This window comes from Amaranthus tricolor, chromosome 7 (assembly GCF_026212465.1).
Source record: "Amaranthus tricolor cultivar Red isolate AtriRed21 chromosome 7, ASM2621246v1, whole genome shotgun sequence".
Classification (NCBI taxonomy): Eukaryota; Viridiplantae; Streptophyta; class Magnoliopsida; order Caryophyllales; family Amaranthaceae; genus Amaranthus; species Amaranthus tricolor.
The window spans coordinates 28,661,666-28,681,240 of NC_080053.1; the positions used below are offsets into that span (position 1 = coordinate 28,661,666).

At 34.8% G+C, this 19,575-nt stretch overlaps 1 protein-coding gene and 1 pseudogene across 5 annotated transcripts; both read right to left on the reverse strand.

Moving 5' to 3' along the window:
• Nucleotides 1-862: 862 nt before the first annotated feature.
• On the reverse strand, nucleotides 863-7,367 carry LOC130818143 (T-complex protein 1 subunit eta-like; annotated as a pseudogene).
• An 806-nt stretch (nucleotides 7,368-8,173) lies between these two features.
• On the reverse strand, nucleotides 8,174-19,486 carry LOC130817342 (serine acetyltransferase 5-like). 5 transcript variants are annotated; one of them, XM_057682983.1, is made up of 4 exons: nucleotides 19,073-19,486; nucleotides 10,415-10,531; nucleotides 9,300-9,367; nucleotides 8,174-8,566 (listed from the first exon to the last, which is right to left on the reverse strand). In XM_057682983.1, the coding sequence occupies exons 1-4, from the start codon at nucleotides 19,346-19,348 to the stop codon at nucleotides 8,461-8,463; spliced, it is 567 nt and encodes a 188-aa protein (XP_057538966.1). In that variant the 5' UTR covers nucleotides 19,349-19,486; the 3' UTR covers nucleotides 8,174-8,460. The 5 variants fall into 5 exon arrangements, with proteins under 5 accessions (XP_057538966.1, XP_057538965.1, XP_057538964.1 ...); XM_057682982.1 differs by having other exon boundaries at nucleotides 10,415-10,618; nucleotides 19,073-19,484; XM_057682981.1 differs by lacking the exons at nucleotides 8,174-8,566; nucleotides 9,300-9,367 and adding exons at nucleotides 13,827-14,002; nucleotides 18,086-18,463 and having other exon boundaries at nucleotides 10,482-11,595; nucleotides 19,073-19,167.
• Between the last annotated feature and the right edge of the window lie 89 nt (nucleotides 19,487-19,575).

The window sequence follows — 19,575 nt, forward strand, 5'->3', positions numbered from 1 at the left end:
CCATCAAATTTATTTCCATCCAGCCGAAGTCTGACTAACCCAGAGCAGCTCTTCAAACAATCAGGAACATTTTCGGTGAAATTGTTCCCATTAACTGTCAATAACTGAAGCTGTAACCCACTGCACAACCTTGGAGGCAACTTCCCAGAAAAGCTATTGTTTGAAAAGTTAACATCGTAAAGAGAATGGATTTTTTCGCCAAAGTTTCGTGGGATTTCCCCCGAAAGATCATTGGTAAACACAGAGAATATTTGCAGATTGATGAGATCTGACAAAGACTCGGGCAACTCACCGTGGAATTTTAAGGATTTTTGATGGATTTAAAGGGTTCTAGATCAATGAAGACGAATACAAAGTTTCTTGAATGGAGAAGAAGAAAGATGGAGGATCAATTTTTTGAAAAAATACGTTGTGTTTGGGGAAGTCAAGCCTAACAATGGCGTCAGTTGAATGCGTAAGGGCATACTGGTAATTTACCACAAACGGCACACTGACGGTAGTTGTCATTAATGGTATTCTGTGCTAACGGACGTAAACTTAATGGTATATGGTGAATTAAAACATTTTGTGTAGTATATAGTGAATTTCGAAGAAACTCAGTGGTATATCATGAAATATCCGTTATTTTTAAATAATTTCTTAATTTTATTTTATAATATAACAATTCTTAACAACTACTTAAACTTGTCCGTCAAATGTTTAGATTTTATGCTAATTTGAATAATTTCTTAATTTTATTTTATAATAATAACATACTCCATTCATGAAATGAAGATTTTGCTTTGGTATGAATAATGAATAATATGTAGTGAGTTTCAGGGTTATTTTTATTTCTATCCATATGACATGTATATGATGTGATCATTGTTTCTCTGCTTGCTGGTCAGCATAAACTTTCAGTTCCATCACTTAGATTCCAGAAGGAATCCCATTAACAAGGTTAGTCGCATTTTCACTCGCTCAAAACCCTAATTTATTCTATTTCCATTTCATTTTGCTTTCGAATTTCCATTGAAATTTTCAGCGGTGACGAAATTTTCGGTTCTTGAATTTGTTTGGTAGCTTTTTTTGATGATTTCAGCCGATAATTTGAGTTACTATTTGGTAAATTTGAATTGAAAGTCTGTTTAATTTATAATCATAAGAACAGTTTTCAATTTCAGTGTTGCGTATTCACCATTCCTCACCGTTATTCTCACCGTCGTCATCACGGATGTTGGCGACTTCATGGTCTGTTCCATATTGCTACATCAATAGAATTCATCGGCGGCGAAGTTTGAGTGCGCTTCATCATCAGTTTTGCAACAAACATACATTAAGGTGTCACTGCACCAATCAGGTTTTTGGGGATTTATGTCCTGTTCTCATATTATGGTTATTCTTTCGAAGTAAAGATAATTTGTTCTTAATTGTTTAATCATGATATTTTACTTCGAGAAAGCTAGGACAATTTATTTAAGCCCTAAATGTGTTTGATTTTTTGGATAGACCTTTCAAGGTGTTGAGCTTTTTACCTATTAGGTTATTTCAGTTCTGTAACCCATTTATTTTAATTTTTAACATTTCTAAACCATTTTGATTTTTTGGATCATTTTTTTCTTTAGCTTATTATTTATGTGAGGCTGGAGATCATTTTTTTCTTTGTCATTATATTAAAGCGGCATATAACTTACAAACACGAGTGTTGTATTTTTTTCTTTTCGTCCAACTATGGACTAGGAAGTTTACCCATCTGAAGGACCTCCACTTTCCATTCTAATTGGTGTTGGTGTGTAATGTGTATTGGTAACATCATCGGACCAGTATATCGGCTAAGTTGCAATTAGATTTCTCTATAAGTTTTTGTGTTTGAAGGTGTGTTTGGATGTGGGGAATTGAAGGGAAAGGAAAGGGTGGGATTTGACCATTTGGGTGGATATATTTTCCATTGTTTGAATACTAATTTTGGAGGGGAGGTAGTTGAATGGATTCGATATAGCATTGAAATTGTTGGTCTTTTTCCTTTAGCCATGACCCTCTTGAAAGAGATGGCGAGTGGTGAGTATATATTTAGCTTTCTTTCATTTTAGAGAGATGGCGACTTGGCGAGTATATACTTCCTTCCATTATAAAGAGCTTTGGAATCACAGATAGAAGGATTTGGAATCCTAAAACCTCCTCGAGTTACTACTGCACCTCATTTAATCATGGTTTCTCTCTCCATTATACACCTAATCTTACTCCAGCATAGAATCTGAAAGCTAAGGTTCCCTGTGAGGTTAGGGTGTTTTCTTGGCTCGTGGCCTTGGGTATGCTCAACAGGAGAATGTACAAAAAAATTTTCCTTAATCATCTCAACTTTGGCTAAGATTTAAACTTCAAATCGTTGAAAACTTCCCAAAATATGCCAGAATAACTGCTCTATTTTGTGAACTTGTTCGCACAAATTTTTTCCACAGATTTCTCCACGGAATTTGTGCATGCTGTAATACCAAGCTACACTACAACCCTTAGGATTAATCGACTATGAATGATTGGCTAGGGGTAATTTACTAGAGAAACACTCGAATGGTTGTTCAAGTACCAAAACTTTTGGCACTTACACTACTGTTTAGGATGTTTTGGGGGCTACACTCCCTCAAAATCTCTTTGATTAATCGAGAGCTATCACTCAATCTCATGGATTGAATTAATTTTTTTTACTGTTAAAAATACTCGAGAACATAGTTCAATTCTAAAATGAATTTGTCAAGTCTTAATTCGTATCCTCAATGGGACTTAAGTACAAGATAACTTCAAGTGTCAATAAATAAAAACCAAGTCAAGAAATAAATTGTTCAGCATTTCGTGCAACTGCTGCACAAACCATCACGCTCAAGCCTGAACGAACTGCCAATCTGGTGCTTCACCAACACTGATTCGTCATTATCATCTGTCCTGTTATGCACTAAATGCATACTGACCCGGATATGTTGCCCAGGCACACCTACTCGAATACCTACACTGTTGACTGAATAACATTAGTCATGTCACTCCAACTGTAGCACATCCTCTACCAACTCATCAGTTTGATGTTATAGCTAGATGCAGAAATAGCTCACTAAAAATCATATTTAGAAGAGGGAAGCTATATGGAACTCCACAAAAGAGTAAATCCTAGCAACTACAAATATATACATATAGGAAGACACTACGATAACAAAAAAAATCAGCCACAATCATTCTACGTACCCTCACTAAAAGCAGTACATAAAAATGAATGAAATTTAGGAACATCTCTAGAAACTATGAATATTATAAAAGATGAGCAGTAATTGTAGAGTATACAAAAGTTAAATGACAATTGATTGTAAAAGTGTACAAAACTCGAGCAATGTAAGGAGGAATAGAGGATCCTTGTTTACATATTTTTATTTATCCAGGTACACTATTTACCAAATAAAAGTATAGGAGCTTCACTACAAAATTGGGTATTAAATTTATTCTCTAGCTGAAAGCCCTCCAACAACAGGACTGATGAGTGATGATGCAAAGGGAAAACTCATCGAACTAAAAGGAAAAAGCGATTTATGTTGATTCCCAAATAGTATAATAAGTACCCCATTATTAACCTTCAAGAACAATAAAAAAAAAACAAATAGTAATGAAGTCGTAAAGCAAAGTTGCAAACTTGTGCGAGTATGATGACATATCATTTGTGTTACAAAGGAATTACAACAGTTTTCTATCCCATAGTTCCATATTCCCATATTACCGATGTAAAATGTGCTTTAACAATTGACTTAATATACAGTTAACACTGCACATTGCAGTTAAGTCAATTCAAAAATTCTGGCTATTATTAAACAATCTCATATCACCAATATATATTGCCCATATTAGTCTGTCCAAAATAGTAAATACAACAAAAACATCCCCATAGCTAAAAGAAAAAAGAACAATGCATCAGAGATTAATGAAACAAAACAGGCCACCAACACGCCACCATCCCACCAAACCACCATAGTTAACATAATCAAAACAGGTAAACACATTACACTACAGTAGAGCACTTAGAAATAAAATTTTCACAAGCAGGAATGCGATTTGTATTGCCAAAAAAAGTAAACCAGCATAGGACATTAGAAAATCAACTCAACACAATCAGTTAAGTGAGTAGGTGAATACATGAGTGGTACATAACCATACAATACAAACATATATATATAAAAAAGATGTATGAAGCCATTACCTGTGTTGCCAGGTCTCCAATTGCTAACCGTGAAAGTACAATTTTAGCACCAGTCTGCACACACTTGTCCAATTTGTCATAAATGATATTCCATTCAGCATCAACAATTGACTGATACTCAGATGGATCTGAAAGCCTATACCAAAGAGAAGTTAATACAAAGACTAACAAATCAATACAATATGTCAAGAAAGTGATTCTGAATATGTCTACCTTATCTCTGCATTTTCTTTCTCAGATTTCAATTCCAGTTCAATGTTCAACAGAAGTATTTTAGGATTCAAAAACTTCTTAGGTTGTTGTTCAAAACCAGCATAAGAGAATGTCTTCTTAAAAGCTACACCATTGGAAATGAATCTCGCATATTGCCTCCTGGTACCTACACAAAATGCCAGCCATATAAGTATCTTCCCTGTCACAGCTTCCATAATTATTTACTGTTTTAGCTTTAAAAGTGGGAAGGGACATATGGATATAGACATTTATCTACGTATTTGTGTCTATATCACACTTGTATGTGGATTATGTGAGTGTGTGAAGAGAGAAGATAGATGGGGAGAATAAAAATCTTAATGGCAGATACATGTGTCCTACAAAAGTTTTGCAGCAAAAAAGACATGTGAGAACTCTGAAACGCGTCATATGTCCGACTTGACTATATTAGAAAAACATTTCATCATTTCGTTTCATATGAAGTGTCCAAGACTGATACCAATTTTAAAGTGTCAAGAATCCAACATGGGTTCTTAGGTAAAATCAAGAGTCTAACAGCTACTTAAAGAAACCTGCAGGTGAATAGGGTCTTTTCAAACTGCTCACTCCATTCATCAACCAGAAAAGTTCCAGTTTACACTGAAGTGGATTGGACGCAAAAAATGGCATGATATTAATTATGATAGGCTACAAAATACCTAAAATTATTTATTAATTTGTTCCCTGTAAACCATAAAAACCCCAAGAAAAGACTAATCAATTAAAAAAAACATCCTACTAAAATACACACATCTAGCGCAACCAAAAATGAAAAAAGCGTTTCCTTATCCGTGCTTAGTACTTAAAAATGATCAAATTGAAAGTATGGTTCAGTCGAACATCAGAATTCTTGGATTGGTACACTATTGATTAAAAAGAAGAAACATTAGATCCTGCGTTTACCTAATAGTCCCATAGTGCAAAATGTTGTAATGGCCGTGATTGTAACGAACTTAATGATGCGGCAACTGGGAAAGTATTCCTTGAAGTGGCCTAAAATGCGATTATTTTGCACATTTACAAGGCGGGTAATACAAATTCGGTAAACGACGTAACTGACACAATACAATACAACTTTTATTTGCACTATGAAAAGGTCATATCCAACATCATTTCTATAGAGTATTTTATCAAATGCAAGAGCAAACATTCTGAGCACAGGAACAAATAGAGACAGAAGATATATTTGCCTCTTTAACCCATATAGACAATAAACAGGATGAAGAAACATAATTTTAGTGAGCAAATTAAGTAAATGAATTAAAGACTAACCCATAAAGCCATAAATCAACCAAAACAGACAGATACCTTTTTAATCCCTATCATGCTCAACCTATCATCAGTTCCAACAGCAAGAACCGCATCAACAACCATGTTAGCAAAGAAATCTTTCTCTCCACCTATAAGCTTAGAGCTGAGTGTGGTCGCTGCACATTTAGCTAATAAGCTTTTCTTTTCTTCCAAACTTTTTCCCTCAATGCTCACAGCCAACTCTTTAACCTTCTCGATAGCCTGAAATTAAATCCAATTCCTCAAACAACAATAAATAAGATAAAAAAAAGTAAAAAATTAAAAATTAAAAAAAGGCAATGATGTCCAAGTACATATCAATACCAATTGAGCAGCAATTCGATAGCTTCGAATTAAATTCTGTGGATGAACTCCATCTTCTACAAAAGGCTTTGCTTCCTTCATAAACTCACCAGCTAGGAGAACAACAGTCGTGGTACCATCACCAACCTACAGGTTAAACATCACATACAAATAAATCTTCCCATTTCGTTACTTACCAAAAAAAAACTCACTTTTTTATCACAGCAATGAATGTAACAAAAATTTCACATTCACTTCCTCAATCATAAGCTGATGGACTTGAATAATAATAATAATAATAATAATAATAATAATAATAATAATAATAATAATAATAATAATAATAATAATAACAATAATAACAATAATAATAATAATAATAATAATAATAATAACAATAATAACAATAATAATACAAACAAAATTTAATAAATTTAATGGAAAAAAAACAAAGAGATGCAAAAAATTATATCAATGAAAATAGAAGTGCAAATTTCACCTTCAGTTTCCTCATCATAAAATAACACACTTATAGCCTCCTTCCTAAAATAGTTGCAACATATATTTTTTACCATCCCAAATTAGTTAGGACATTCACTTGTACAGTAAACTTAAATGAATTTACAACATTTATTTGATTTAATATCTCAATTTTGGTGCTCTCAAACTATCCAATCCTAATTCAAAGCCTCCGTCCTAAAATTCAAAAAAATGGGCGTAAAACCTTACGTTGCAACAAATGTGGAACGGAGGGAGTAACTCCACCTAAAATTACTAGAAATAAACGAATCCAAACTAAAAATTAATTCCGATAAAAAGGAAAAAAAAATCAAAACAAAACAACGCATCAATAAAATGTTAGAAATCTCAAAAAAAAAATACCTCAGAATCTTGGGAGCGAGCGATATCAACAAGGATCTTTGCAGCAGGATGAATAATATCAAGGAGCTTCATAATAGTAGCACCATCATTAGAAAGGGTAGTATTACCTTTATCGTCATGGATGAGTTTATCCATACCTCGAGGCCCTAAAGTGGTGCGAACGACATCGGCAATACCAGTACAGGCATTAATGTTACTGATTAACTGAGCCTTACCTTGAGATGAATCTGTTCCTTCTTTAAGAAGGATGATCTGTGGCTGCATCATGGCCGCCATTGTTATAAGATAAGTGAAATGGCGAAGGAGAAGAAGCTAGGGTTTTGCGCAGAGATGGAAGATGTAGAGTAGAAGAGTGCGGGGAGAGAGAGGATGGGAGGTTTTTGAATCAAAACACGATTCTAGAAATAATCCGTCACTTCGTTTCGGAATCCGGATTCGGGTCTACTAATTCTTTACAAAAATAATTAATCAAATTAAAAGAGTTTCTAAACATCTTTCAGTAAAACAATCTTAAAATAAAAAATTTATATAAATTTTTTTAAAAATTTTTTAATCTATATATAAGATATATTTCATAATGAGACCATCTCATATAAGAATTTATGAAATTAAAATTAATTTTATTTTATTCAAATATAAAGTCGAGAATTTTTACAGCAAGAGACAAAGATAAAAGGAAATATTGTTTTATTGGGTTTCATTTGACAAAAGCATTACTTGCTATATTCTTCTTAATTACACCAAGTGCAAGTGTAGTTGTACACAAACATTAATTTATCTCTAATTACTAACAAATAATGTGCATTATAAGAGATAAATTAAAGTTTATTCGTGATCGAATAAAAATAGATGATAAAATTGAACTTCAACATCATATTTAGACAAGAAGAGGAGGGACAAAAAATAGGGGGAAATGATAAGATAATTTTTCTTTTGTTTGTTGAAGAGAAAAAGGAAATAATATGAAAAAAAAATTATTATTAACAATATTAATTAAGGAAATTCCTTCACATATGATCTTTGAAATCTCTTCTCTCAAAAATTTATCCTCTTTCTTTATCTCTAATTACCTAAATTCAAAAAAGGTGTGTAATTCTTTTGAATAATGTTGTTAGGTTATGATATACAATGTATGTCAATATCCCATCAACATTTCATAATTCTAATATCATCCAATGAGTCTTACTTAACAAAAGGAGAATGGAGATGCAAGATCTACATAGATCATCATATAAATAAGAATCATTGTTTCTTTATACTTGCAACCCTTGTCAATACATGCATCATGCATGTCAATATACTTTATAAAATGTTAATATATTTATTTACATGCAAGTAAAATTTATAAGAAGTTATTTTATTAAAACTATGTGCTATGATAAATCTAACATTTGACTACTATATTCTTTGTAAGAAGTAATTGACTATAAAAGATCAAAGCAACACTTGTGAATAGAGTAAAGTGAAAAGATAGTCGCTCTAAGTCATTGATGTAGCAATGTAGGAGATGACAGAAGTGTGTCTTAGAGCTCATCTTTAACAGGAGAGTCAAAACATTGTTCATCCCAAAAGATTGGAAACTTCAGTTGGGCTGCAGTATGAGGCATAAGCCAGTCTTCATAGATGAACCTAAAACATCAACAACAAAGTTAATATTACAGAAACGATAACAAATAACTCGTTACATTATGTGCACTTCTAATTTATGTGAAATTATGGACGATGTTTGCTATCAAGGGTCAACCAAAAATAACATTTTGGTTATTACAAAGGTAAGATCGTGTATTCCGGTTAAGTGAGATTCACTTTTAAGTATTGGGGTAACGGAAGGTTTAGATTAACAGAAACAGCACATACTCTACCTAGATGCACGACAGTTGACTTAATATGAATCACAGTGCCTACTAATGTCGCCAGAAAATAGTCACGTAGCAGTGGAAATAAGAAAAACTCCCTTAAATACACGATCAAAGCTCTTCACATGTCCTTTAATTCAACTCATATATCGAATTCAGAATGATCGAAAGTTGGGGAAATAGTAAGCAGGCAGCCAAGGGCATATGCCAAAATATTGAAGACTATTTTAGAGTACAACCTCAAAAACAAGCAGGTTTGTTAGTTTACTTGACATGTATCATGCATTCCAAGACTAGTAGTTGAGAATGTAATCAGACTTGGGTACGTGTTCAAGTGTCAGCCTAAGCTATTTATGAAACTTTTCTATGGTTGGGAATGAAGAGGTGTCCGACCCTTGTCAGAGTGACAAGTGGGCGAAATGAAAAGCTTAAGTAACATAGAATATTTTACGACATGAGGAAAAAATCTCGATAATCACATAGATTGACTTAAAAAAGAATATTACAATTTGACAGGAGGACGTGATAAAATACACAGTATTTGCAGATCGCCATTGCTATCAGTGTTCAAGATCTGCACATCAAAATCAAATCAAGGGTTATCAGTAGTAGTTCATTTTTCGCAATAGACAATGGTGAATTAAGCATATGTATACAGCATACTATTACTGCAAGACAACAAACACAATATGTGATTTAAGCAAATCATTATTGAATCACAAAGTAACAGTATAAACAAAAAAATACACAAGATTTATGGGTATTTTTGTAACCCTTCATCAACCACCAAAAGTTTCTAAAAATGTTAATTCAACAATCGTGTCAACAACTACACATACTCCTCCACTTAAGTATTTGTCTGTCACAGCTAGATCTCTATCTAGCTCTACTTCCTCTCAATCGCTTTTGGATTCTCCAAATCCCTAGAATCCATGCTTTAAATCCTTACCTTCTTTCTCTCTTCAAGAAACCTTTTTATATGCTCTGAAAAGGCTCTAAAAAAGCCCTTAGGACACACTGGATATTCAAAGATTTAGAAGCCATACCACATGTCATGCACTCATGTCACTGATTCTGATGGAGTCAAAGATTATAGTTCTTTGGTTTAAAATTATAATGGACTATATTAATATGGCTCATTAATCATATGCACTTTTTATTTATGTAAAGTTGCTGATGATGTTTGATAACGAAACAACCTTTTGGTTATCACTAACAGGGTAACATTCAGTACATCCGACCCCTCAATACAACCCTAGATGAAAGTCATTTTGTTATCACTAACAAGGGTAAGATTCAATACATTTGTTCACAATTCTATTTTACTCGTAGACGTTTATTTATATCCACATAATGCCAGGTAGTTTATTTCTACAACTTTCAAGAGACTTCTCTTTCTTTTTGCCTTATATCTTTTTGCTTCATTTCGGAAACTAGTGTAAAACTACATTTGTAAGCTAGAACCTTTATAAAAATGTCCTTCATCTAGTTCTTGTTCACTGCAATATTTTGCCAAATTATGTGAGAACTTCATTGGTCAAGCAATACAACTAAAAAGCATCTAAGTATACAATTTCAATACTTATACACATAGGCACTACAATGGCCAATATCAGCTTACCTGGTGAACATCATTGACAGGAATAGCACACGTGCTGTTTGCATAGATGGGAAATTTTTTAGGTTGGCCAGGATATTTTCCATGTGAGTCTGACGCAAGATAAAGTGTACCACTGCCCTTCAAGACAACAAAAACTTCTTCACATGAGTGTCTGTGAATCGGTATCGTTGATCCAGGAGAAAATGTTTGAAGCCACACCTCAATCTGTCAATATTAGAGAAACAGGATAACATTTACAAACAACATGCATCATTAGATTCCTGCAACCCAAACAGAAGCTTATCTGGAGCTGAAGTTAGAATCACCATTTATAACAATATAAAATAAGACACTAAGACAATCCTTTAAGAAGAGAATATACTTCAATCATCTAACTAGAACAAGCACAAAACTGATATTCTTCCACCATATTCGCCGTTCCCAGAGCATTTCATTCAATTTTTAATGTCAATCATCCAAAATCATCCTTAGACAAGGTACAAGTCTTTCCTCAGCACACAGATAACATAAAAATAAACATCTAGTCTAGATAAATTTTCAATGAGCATCAGGTGTAACTCTTGAGGGTATTCCTCCGTTCTAAAGAATTAGCCTCATTTGCTTTTGACACGAAAATTAAGAAGTTAGTTATAGTGGGTTAAAGTAGTGGGGTATTTATAAGCAACAGAGAGAACATCGGATATTCGAGAGTTGAGGGCAAGTGCAAGGGGCTGTCTGTCTTGATTCCAAAGCTTGTGTGCCACACGATGAGCCTGACAAACTAAGAAGCCCTTGTAGTTGAGGAGGCAGTGAGAAAAGGAGACACAAGCAGGGTCACGGACTCTTGCAGCGCGTAAATCGGCAACAACAGCAGCACGCAGAGAAGAATCAGATGAAAAGACATTAAGAAAGAGGTCGTATAGAAGGGTCGACAACAGAGTGGAGGAGCAGAGTTTGTTGCCAAGATGAAAGAAGAGTGATCGTTCGAGAGAGGAATGAGAAAGGATTGTTGAGTAGAGATAAGAGGCAAGTGCGGGTTCCGAATCAGCATCACGACGTGCTTCAGCCTTAATTTGGCCCCACACCCAGAACTCCTCGTTTTCATCGGATTCTGCTGTGTTCTGAACAACTGATGGTGGCACACCAAGCTCCCCTCCCGGCATAGTAGAAAGATAGGTAGGAAAACCTAAATTACAATTTTCCTGTTGAACATTTTAAACAATGTCAGAAGCAATAAAAACAAATGTACAGAGAATACAATGCACAATACTACATAGAACTTATCACCTTCACTCAGTGTTGGCAAAAAAAATATAATGCCATTAAATTCAGAGTTCCGCAAAATGCGGGGTGCTGTGGGAGTAATCAGTGATGTCAAAGCATACTATCTAACTAACTGAACAGCTGTGATACAAATAAATTCTAAGTTGAATAACCAAAATAGTTTAGTGACAATAAGTCTCCAAAAAGCATCGTAATCGATCAAACATTTGATGCTGTAAGTCTGGAAGGTTGAAAGCAAATAAATGAATCGGATAATAATGGTCAGAAGGAAACATCAATGCAGAGATTGTCTGCATTATTGATCAGGTGCATGGAAAGGGTCTGAAAAATGGAATGTTTGGGCAGCCTATTCAACATATGGATTTGGCTAATTTTAGGTCTAAGAGTCGACTTATAATGGATCATTAGTGAGCTATTTCTGCATCTAGCTATAACATCAAACTGATGAGTTGGTAGAGGATGTGCTACAGTTGGAGTGACATGACTAATGTTATTCAGTCAACAGTGTAGGTATTCGAGTAGGTGTGCCTGGGCAACATATCCGGGTCAGTATGCATTTAGTGCATAACAGGACAGATGATAATGACGAATCAGTGTTGGTGAAGCACCAGATTGGCAGTTCGTTCAGGCTTGAGCGTGATGGTTTGTGCAGCAGTTGCACGAAATGCTGAACAATTTATTTCTTGACTTGGTTTTTATTTATTGACACTTGAAGTTATCTTGTACTTAAGTCCCATTGAGGATACGAATTAAGACTTGACAAATTCATTTTAGAATTGAACTATGTTCTCGAGTATTTTTAACAGTAAAAAAAATTAATTCAATCCATGAGATTGAGTGATAGCTCTCGATTAATCAAAGAGATTTTGAGGGAGTGTAGCCCCCAAAACATCCTAAACAGTAGTGTAAGTGCCAAAAGTTTTGGTACTTGAACAACCATTCGAGTGTTTCTCTAGTAAATTACCCCTAGCCAATCATTCATAGTCGATTAATCCTAAGGGTTGTAGTGTAGCTTGGTATTACAGCATGCACAAATTCCGTGGAGAAATCTGTGGAAAAAATTTGTGCGAACAAGTTCACAAAATAGAGCAGTTATTCTGGCATATTTTGGGAAGTTTTCAACGATTTGAAGTTTAAATCTTAGCCAAAGTTGAGATGATTAAGGAAAATTTTTTTGTACATTCTCCTGTTGAGCATACCCAAGGCCACGAGCCAAGAAAACACCCTAACCTCACAGGGAACCTTAGCTTTCAGATTCTATGCTGGAGTAAGATTAGGTGTATAATGGAGAGAGAAACCATGATTAAATGAGGTGCAGTAGTAACTCGAGGAGGTTTTAGGATTCCAAATCCTTCTATCTGTGATTCCAAAGCTCTTTATAATGGAAGGAAGTATATACTCGCCAAGTCGCCATCTCTCTAAAATGAAAGAAAGCTAAATATATACTCACCACTCGCCATCTCTTTCAAGAGGGTCATGGCTAAAGGAAAAAGACCAACAATTTCAATGCTATATCGAATCCATTCAACTACCTCCCCTCCAAAATTAGTATTCAAACAATGGAAAATATATCCACCCAAATGGTCAAATCCTACCCTTTCCTTTCCCTTCAATTCCCCACATCCAAACACACCTTCAAACACAAAAACTTATAGAGAAATCTAATTGCAACTTAGCCGATATACTGGTCCGATGATGTTACCAATACACATTACACACCAACACCAATTAGAATGGAAAGTGGAGGTCCTTTAGATGGGTAAACTTCCTAGTCCATAGTTGGACGAAAAGAAAAAAATACAACACTCGTGTTTGTAAGTTATATGCCGCTTTAATATAATGACAAAGAAAAAAAATGATCTCCAGCCTCACATAAATAATAAGCTAAAGAAAAAAATGATCCAAAAAATCAAAATGGTTTAGAAATGTTAAAAATTAAAATAAATGGGTTACAGAACTGAAATAACCTAATAGGTAAAAAGCTCAACACCTTGAAAGGTCCATCCAAAAAATCAAACACATTTAGGGCTTAAATAAATTGTCCTAGCTTTCTCGAAGGAAAATATCATGATTAAACAATTAAGAACAAATTATCTTTACTTCGAAAGAATAACCATAATATGAGAACAGGACATAAATCCCCAAAAACCTGATTGGTGCAGTGACACCTTAATGTATGTTTGTTGCAAAACTGATGATGAAGCGCACTCAAACTTCGCCGCCGATGAATTCTATTGATGTAGCAATATGGAACAGACCATGAAGTCGCCAACATCCGTGATGACGACGGTGAGAATAACGGTGAGGAATGGTGAATACGCAACACTGAAATTGAAAATTGTTCTTATGATTATAAATTAAACAGACTTTCAATTCAAATTTACCAAATAGTAACTCAAATTATCGGCTGAAATCATCAAAAAAAGCTACCAAACAAATTCAAGAACCGAAAATTTCGTCACCGCTGAAAATTTCAATGGAAATTCGAAAGCAAAATGAAATGGAAATAGAATAAATTAGGGTTTTGAGCGAGTGAAAATGCGACTAACCTTGTTAATGGGATTCGTTCTAGAATCTAAGTGATGGAACTGAAAGTTTATGCTGACCAGCAAGCAGAGAAACAATGATCACATCATATACATGTCATATGGATAGAAATAAAAATAACCCTGAAACTCACTACATATTATTCATTATTCATACCAAAGCAAAATCTTTATTTCATGAATGGAGTATGTTATTATTATAAAATAAAATTAAGAAATTATTCAAATTAGCATAAAATCTAAACATTTGACGGACAAGTTTAAGTAGTTGTTAAGAATTGTTATATTATAAAATAAAATTAAGAAATTATTTAAAAATAACGGATATTTCATGATATACCACTGAGTTTCTTCGAAATTCACCATATACCACACGAAATGTTTTAATTCACCGTATACCATTAAGTTTACGTCCGTTAGCACAGAATACCATTAATGACAACTACCGTCAGTGTGCCGTTTGTGGTAAATTACCAGTATGCCCTTACGCATTCAACTGACGCCATTGTTAGGCTTGACTTCCCCAAGCACAACGTATTTCTTCAAAAAATTGATCCTCCATCTTTCTTCTTCTCCATTCAAGAAACTTTGTATTCGTCTTCATTGATCTAGAACCCTTTAAATCCATCAAAAATCCTTAAAATTCCACGGTGAGTTGCCTGAGTCTTTGTCAGATCTCATCAATCTGCAAATATTCTCTGTGTTTACCAATGATCTTTCGGGGGAAATCCCACGAAACTTTGGCGAAAAAATCCATTCTCTTTACAATGTTAACTTTTCAAACAATAGCTTTTCTGGGGAGTTGCCTCCAGGGTTGTGCAGTGGGTTACAGCTTCAGTTATTGACAGTTAATGGGAACAATTTCACCGAAAATGTTCCTGATTGTTTGAAGAGCTGCTCTGGGTTAGTCAGACTTCGGCTGGATGGAAATAAATTTGATGGAAATATACCGAATGCATTCGGTATTTACCCAGATCTTACTTATGTCAACCTGAGTGGAAATCGATTTGTTGGTGAGATCTCGCCCAAGTGGGGAGAATATGGAAATCTAAAAAACTTTCAGGTGGATGAAAACAAACTTTCTGGGGAAGTACCGGCTGAGCTTGGAAAACTGCATCAGTTGCGTGATCATTGTTTCTCTGCTTGCTGGTCAGCATAAACTTTCAGTTCCATCACTTAGATTCCAGAAGGAATCCCACTAACAAGGTTAGTCGCATTTCCACTCGCTCAAAACCCTAATTTATTCTATTTCCATTTCATTTTGCTTTCGAATTTCCATTGAAATTTTCAGCGGTGACGAAATTTTCGGTTCTTGAATTTGTTTGGTAGCTTTTTTTGATGATTTCAGCCGATAATTTGAGTTACTATTTGGTAAATTTGAATTGAAAGTCTGTTTAATTTATAATCATAAGAACAGTTTTCAATTTCAGTGTTGCGTATTCACCATTCCTCACCGTTATTCTCACCGTCGTCATCACGGATGTTGGCGACTTCATGGTCTGTTCCATATTGCTACATCAATAGAATTCATCGGCGGCGAAGTTTGAGTGCGCTTCATCATCAGTTTTGCAACAAACATACATTAAGGTGTCACTGCACCAATCAGGTTTTTGGGGATTTATGTCCTGTTCTCATATTATGGTTATTCTTTCGAAGTAAAGATAATTTGTTCTTAATTGTTTAATCATGATATTTTCCTTCGAGAAAGCTAGGACAATTTATTTAAGCCCTAAATGTGTTTGATTTTTTGGATAGACCTTTCAAGGTGTTGAGCTTTTTACCTATTAGGTTATTTCAGTTCTGTAACCCATTTATTTTAATTTTTAACATTTCTAAACCATTTTGATTTTTTGGATCATTTTTTTCTTTAGCTTATTATTTATGTGAGGCTGAAGATCATATTTTTCTTTGTCATTATATTAAAGCGGCATATAACTTACAAACACGAGTGTTGTATTTTTTTCTTTTCGTCCAACTATGGACTAGGAAGTTTACCCATCTGAAGGACCTCCACTTTCCATTCTAATTGGTGTTGGTGTGTAATGTGTATTGGTAACATCATCGGACCAGTATATCGGCTAAGTTGCAATTAGATTTCTCTATAAGTTTTTGTGTTTGAAGGTGTGTTTGGATGTGGGGAATTGAAGGGAAAGGAAAGGGTGGGATTTGACCATTTGGGTGGATATATTTTCCATTGTTTGAATACTAATTTTGGAGGGGAGGTAGTTGAATGGATTCGATATAGCATTGAAATTGTTGGTCTTTTTCCTTTAGCCATGACCCTCTTGAAAGAGATGGCGAGTGGTGAGTATATATTTAGCTTTCTTTCATTTTAGAGAGATGGCGACTTGGCGAGTATATACTTCCTTCCATTATAAAGAGCTTTGGAATCACAGATAGAAGGATTTGGAATCCTAAAACCTCCTCGAGTTACTACTGCACCTCATTTAATCATGGTTTCTCTCTCCATTATACACCTAATCTTACTCCAGCATAGAATCTGAAAGCTAAGGTTCCCTGTGAGGTTAGGGTGTTTTCTTGGCTCGTGGCCTTGGGTATGCTCAACAGGAGAATGTACAAAAAAATTTTCCTTAATCATCTCAACTTTGGCTAAGATTTAAACTTCAAATCGTTGAAAACTTCCCAAAATATGCCAGAATAACTGCTCTATTTTGTGAACTTGTTCGCACAAATTTTTTCCACAGATTTCTCCACGGAATTTGTGCATGCTGTAATACCAAGCTACACTACAACCCTTAGGATTAATCGACTATGAATGATTGGCTAGGGGTAATTTACTAGAGAAACACTCGAATGGTTGTTCAAGTACCAAAACTTTTGGCACTTACACTACTGTTTAGGATGTTTTGGGGGCTACACTCCCTCAAAATCTCTTTGATTAATCGAGAGCTATCACTCAATCTCATGGATTGAATTAATTTTTTTTACTGTTAAAAATACTCGAGAACATAGTTCAATTCTAAAATGAATTTGTCAAGTCTTAATTCGTATCCTCAATGGGACTTAAGTACAAGATAACTTCAAGTGTCAATAAATAAAAACCAAGTCAAGAAATAAATTGTTCAGCATTTCGTGCAACTGCTGCACAAACCATCACGCTCAAGCCTGAACGAACTGCCAATCTGGTGCTTCACCAACACTGATTCGTCATTATCATCTGTCCTGTTATGCACTAAATGCATACTGACCCGGATATGTTGCCCAGGCACACCTACTCGAATACCTACACTGTTGACTGAATAACATTAGTCATGTCACTCCAACTGTAGCACATCCTCTACCAACTCATCAGTTTGATGTTATAGCTAGATGCAGAAATAGCTCACTAATGATCCATTATAAGTCGACTCTTAGACCTAAAATTAGCCAAATCCATATGTTGAATAGGCTGCCCAAACATTCCATTTTTCAGACCCTTTCCATGCACCTGATCAATAATGCAGACAATCTCTGCATTGATGTTTCCTTCTGACCATTATTATCCGATTCATTTATTTGCTTTCAACCTTCCAGACTTACAGCATCAAATGTTTGATCGATTACGATGCTTTTTGGAGACTTATTGTCACTAAACTATTTTGGTTATTCAACTTAGAATTTATTTGTATCACAGCTGTTCAGTTAGTTAGATAGTATGCTTTGACATCACTGATTACTCCCACAGCACCCCGCATTTTGCGGAACTCTGAATTTAATGGCATTATATTTTTTTTGCCAACACTGAGTGAAGGTGATAAGTTCTATGTAGTATTGTGCATTGTATTCTCTGTACATTTGTTTTTATTGCTTCTGACATTGTTTAAAATGTTCAACAGGAAAATTGTAATTTAGGTTTTCCTACCTATCTTTCTACTATGCCGGGAGGGGAGCTTGGTGTGCCACCATCAGTTGTTTAGAACACAGCAGAATCCGATGAAAACGAGGAGTTCTGGGTGTGGGGCCAAATTAAGGCTGAAGCACGTCGTGATGCTGATTCGGAACCCGCACTAGCCTCTTATCTCTACTCAATAATCCTTTCTCATTCCTCTCTCGAACGATCACTCTCCTTTCATCTTGGCAACAATCTCTGCTCTTCCACTCTGTTGTCGACCCTTCTATACGACCTCTTTCTTAATGTCTTTTCATCTGATTCTTCTCTGTGTGCTGCTGTTGTTGCCGATTTACGCGCTGCAAGACTCCGTGACCCTGCTTGTGTCTCCTTTTCTCACTGCCTCCTCAACTACAAGGGCTTCTTAGCTTGTCAGGCTCATCGTGTGGCACACAAGCTTTAAAATAATAATAATAATAATAATAATAATAATAATAATAATAATAATAACAATAATAACAATAATAATAATAATAATAATAATAATAATACAACCAAAATTTAATAAATTTAATGGAAAAAAAACAAAGAGATGCAAAAAATTATATCAATGAAAATAGAAGTGCAAATTTCACCTTCAGTTTCCTCATCATAAAATAACACACTTATAGCCTCCTTCCTAAAATAGTTGCAACATATATTTTTTACCATCCCAAATTAGTTAGGACATTCACTTGTACAGTAAACTTAAATGAATTTACAACATTTATTTGATTTAATATCTCAATTTTGGTGCTCTCAAACTATCCAATCCTAATTCAAAGCCTCCGTCCTAAAATTCAAAAAAAATGGGCGTAAAACCTTACGTTGCAACAAATGTGGAACGGAGGGAGTAACTCCACCTAAAATTACTAGAAATAAACGAATCCAAACTAAAAATTAATTCCGATAAAAAGGAAAAAAAAAATCAAAACAAAACAACGCATCAATAAAATGTTAGAAATCTCAAAAAAAAAATACCTCAGAATCTTGGGAGCGAGCGATATCAACAAGGATCTTTGCAGCAGGATGAATAATATCAAGGAGCTTCATAATAGTAGCACCATCATTAGAAAGGGTAGTATTACCTTTATCGTCATGGATGAGTTTATCCATACCTCGAGGCCCTAAAGTGGTGCGAACGACATCGGCAATACCAGTACAGGCATTAATGCTACTGATTAACTGAGCCTTACCTTGAGATGAATCTGTTCCTTCTTTAAGAAGGATGATCTGTGGCTGCATCATGGCCGCCATTGTTATAAGATAAGTGAAATGGCGAAGGAGAAGAAGCTAGGGTTTTGCGCAGAGATGGAAGATGTAGAGTAGAAGAGTGCGGGGAGAGAGAGGATGGGAGGTTTTTGAATCAAAACACGATTCTAGAAATAATCCGTCACTTCGTTTCGGAATCCGGATTCGGGTCTACTAATTCTTTACAAAAATAATTAATCAAATTAAAAGAGTTTCTAAACATCTTTCAGTAA

Bases quoted from the DNA above. Each gene is read 5' to 3' on its own strand.
- LOC130817342 (XM_057682980.1), bottom strand. From the start codon at position 13,952: ATGTTGGCGACTTCATGGTCTGTTCCATATTGCTACATCAATAGAATT. The intron at 11,596-13,826 runs GTTTTTGGGGAT...AATGTTCAACAG, and splicing joins GGTGTCACTGCACCAATCAG to GAAAATTGTAATTTAGGTTT.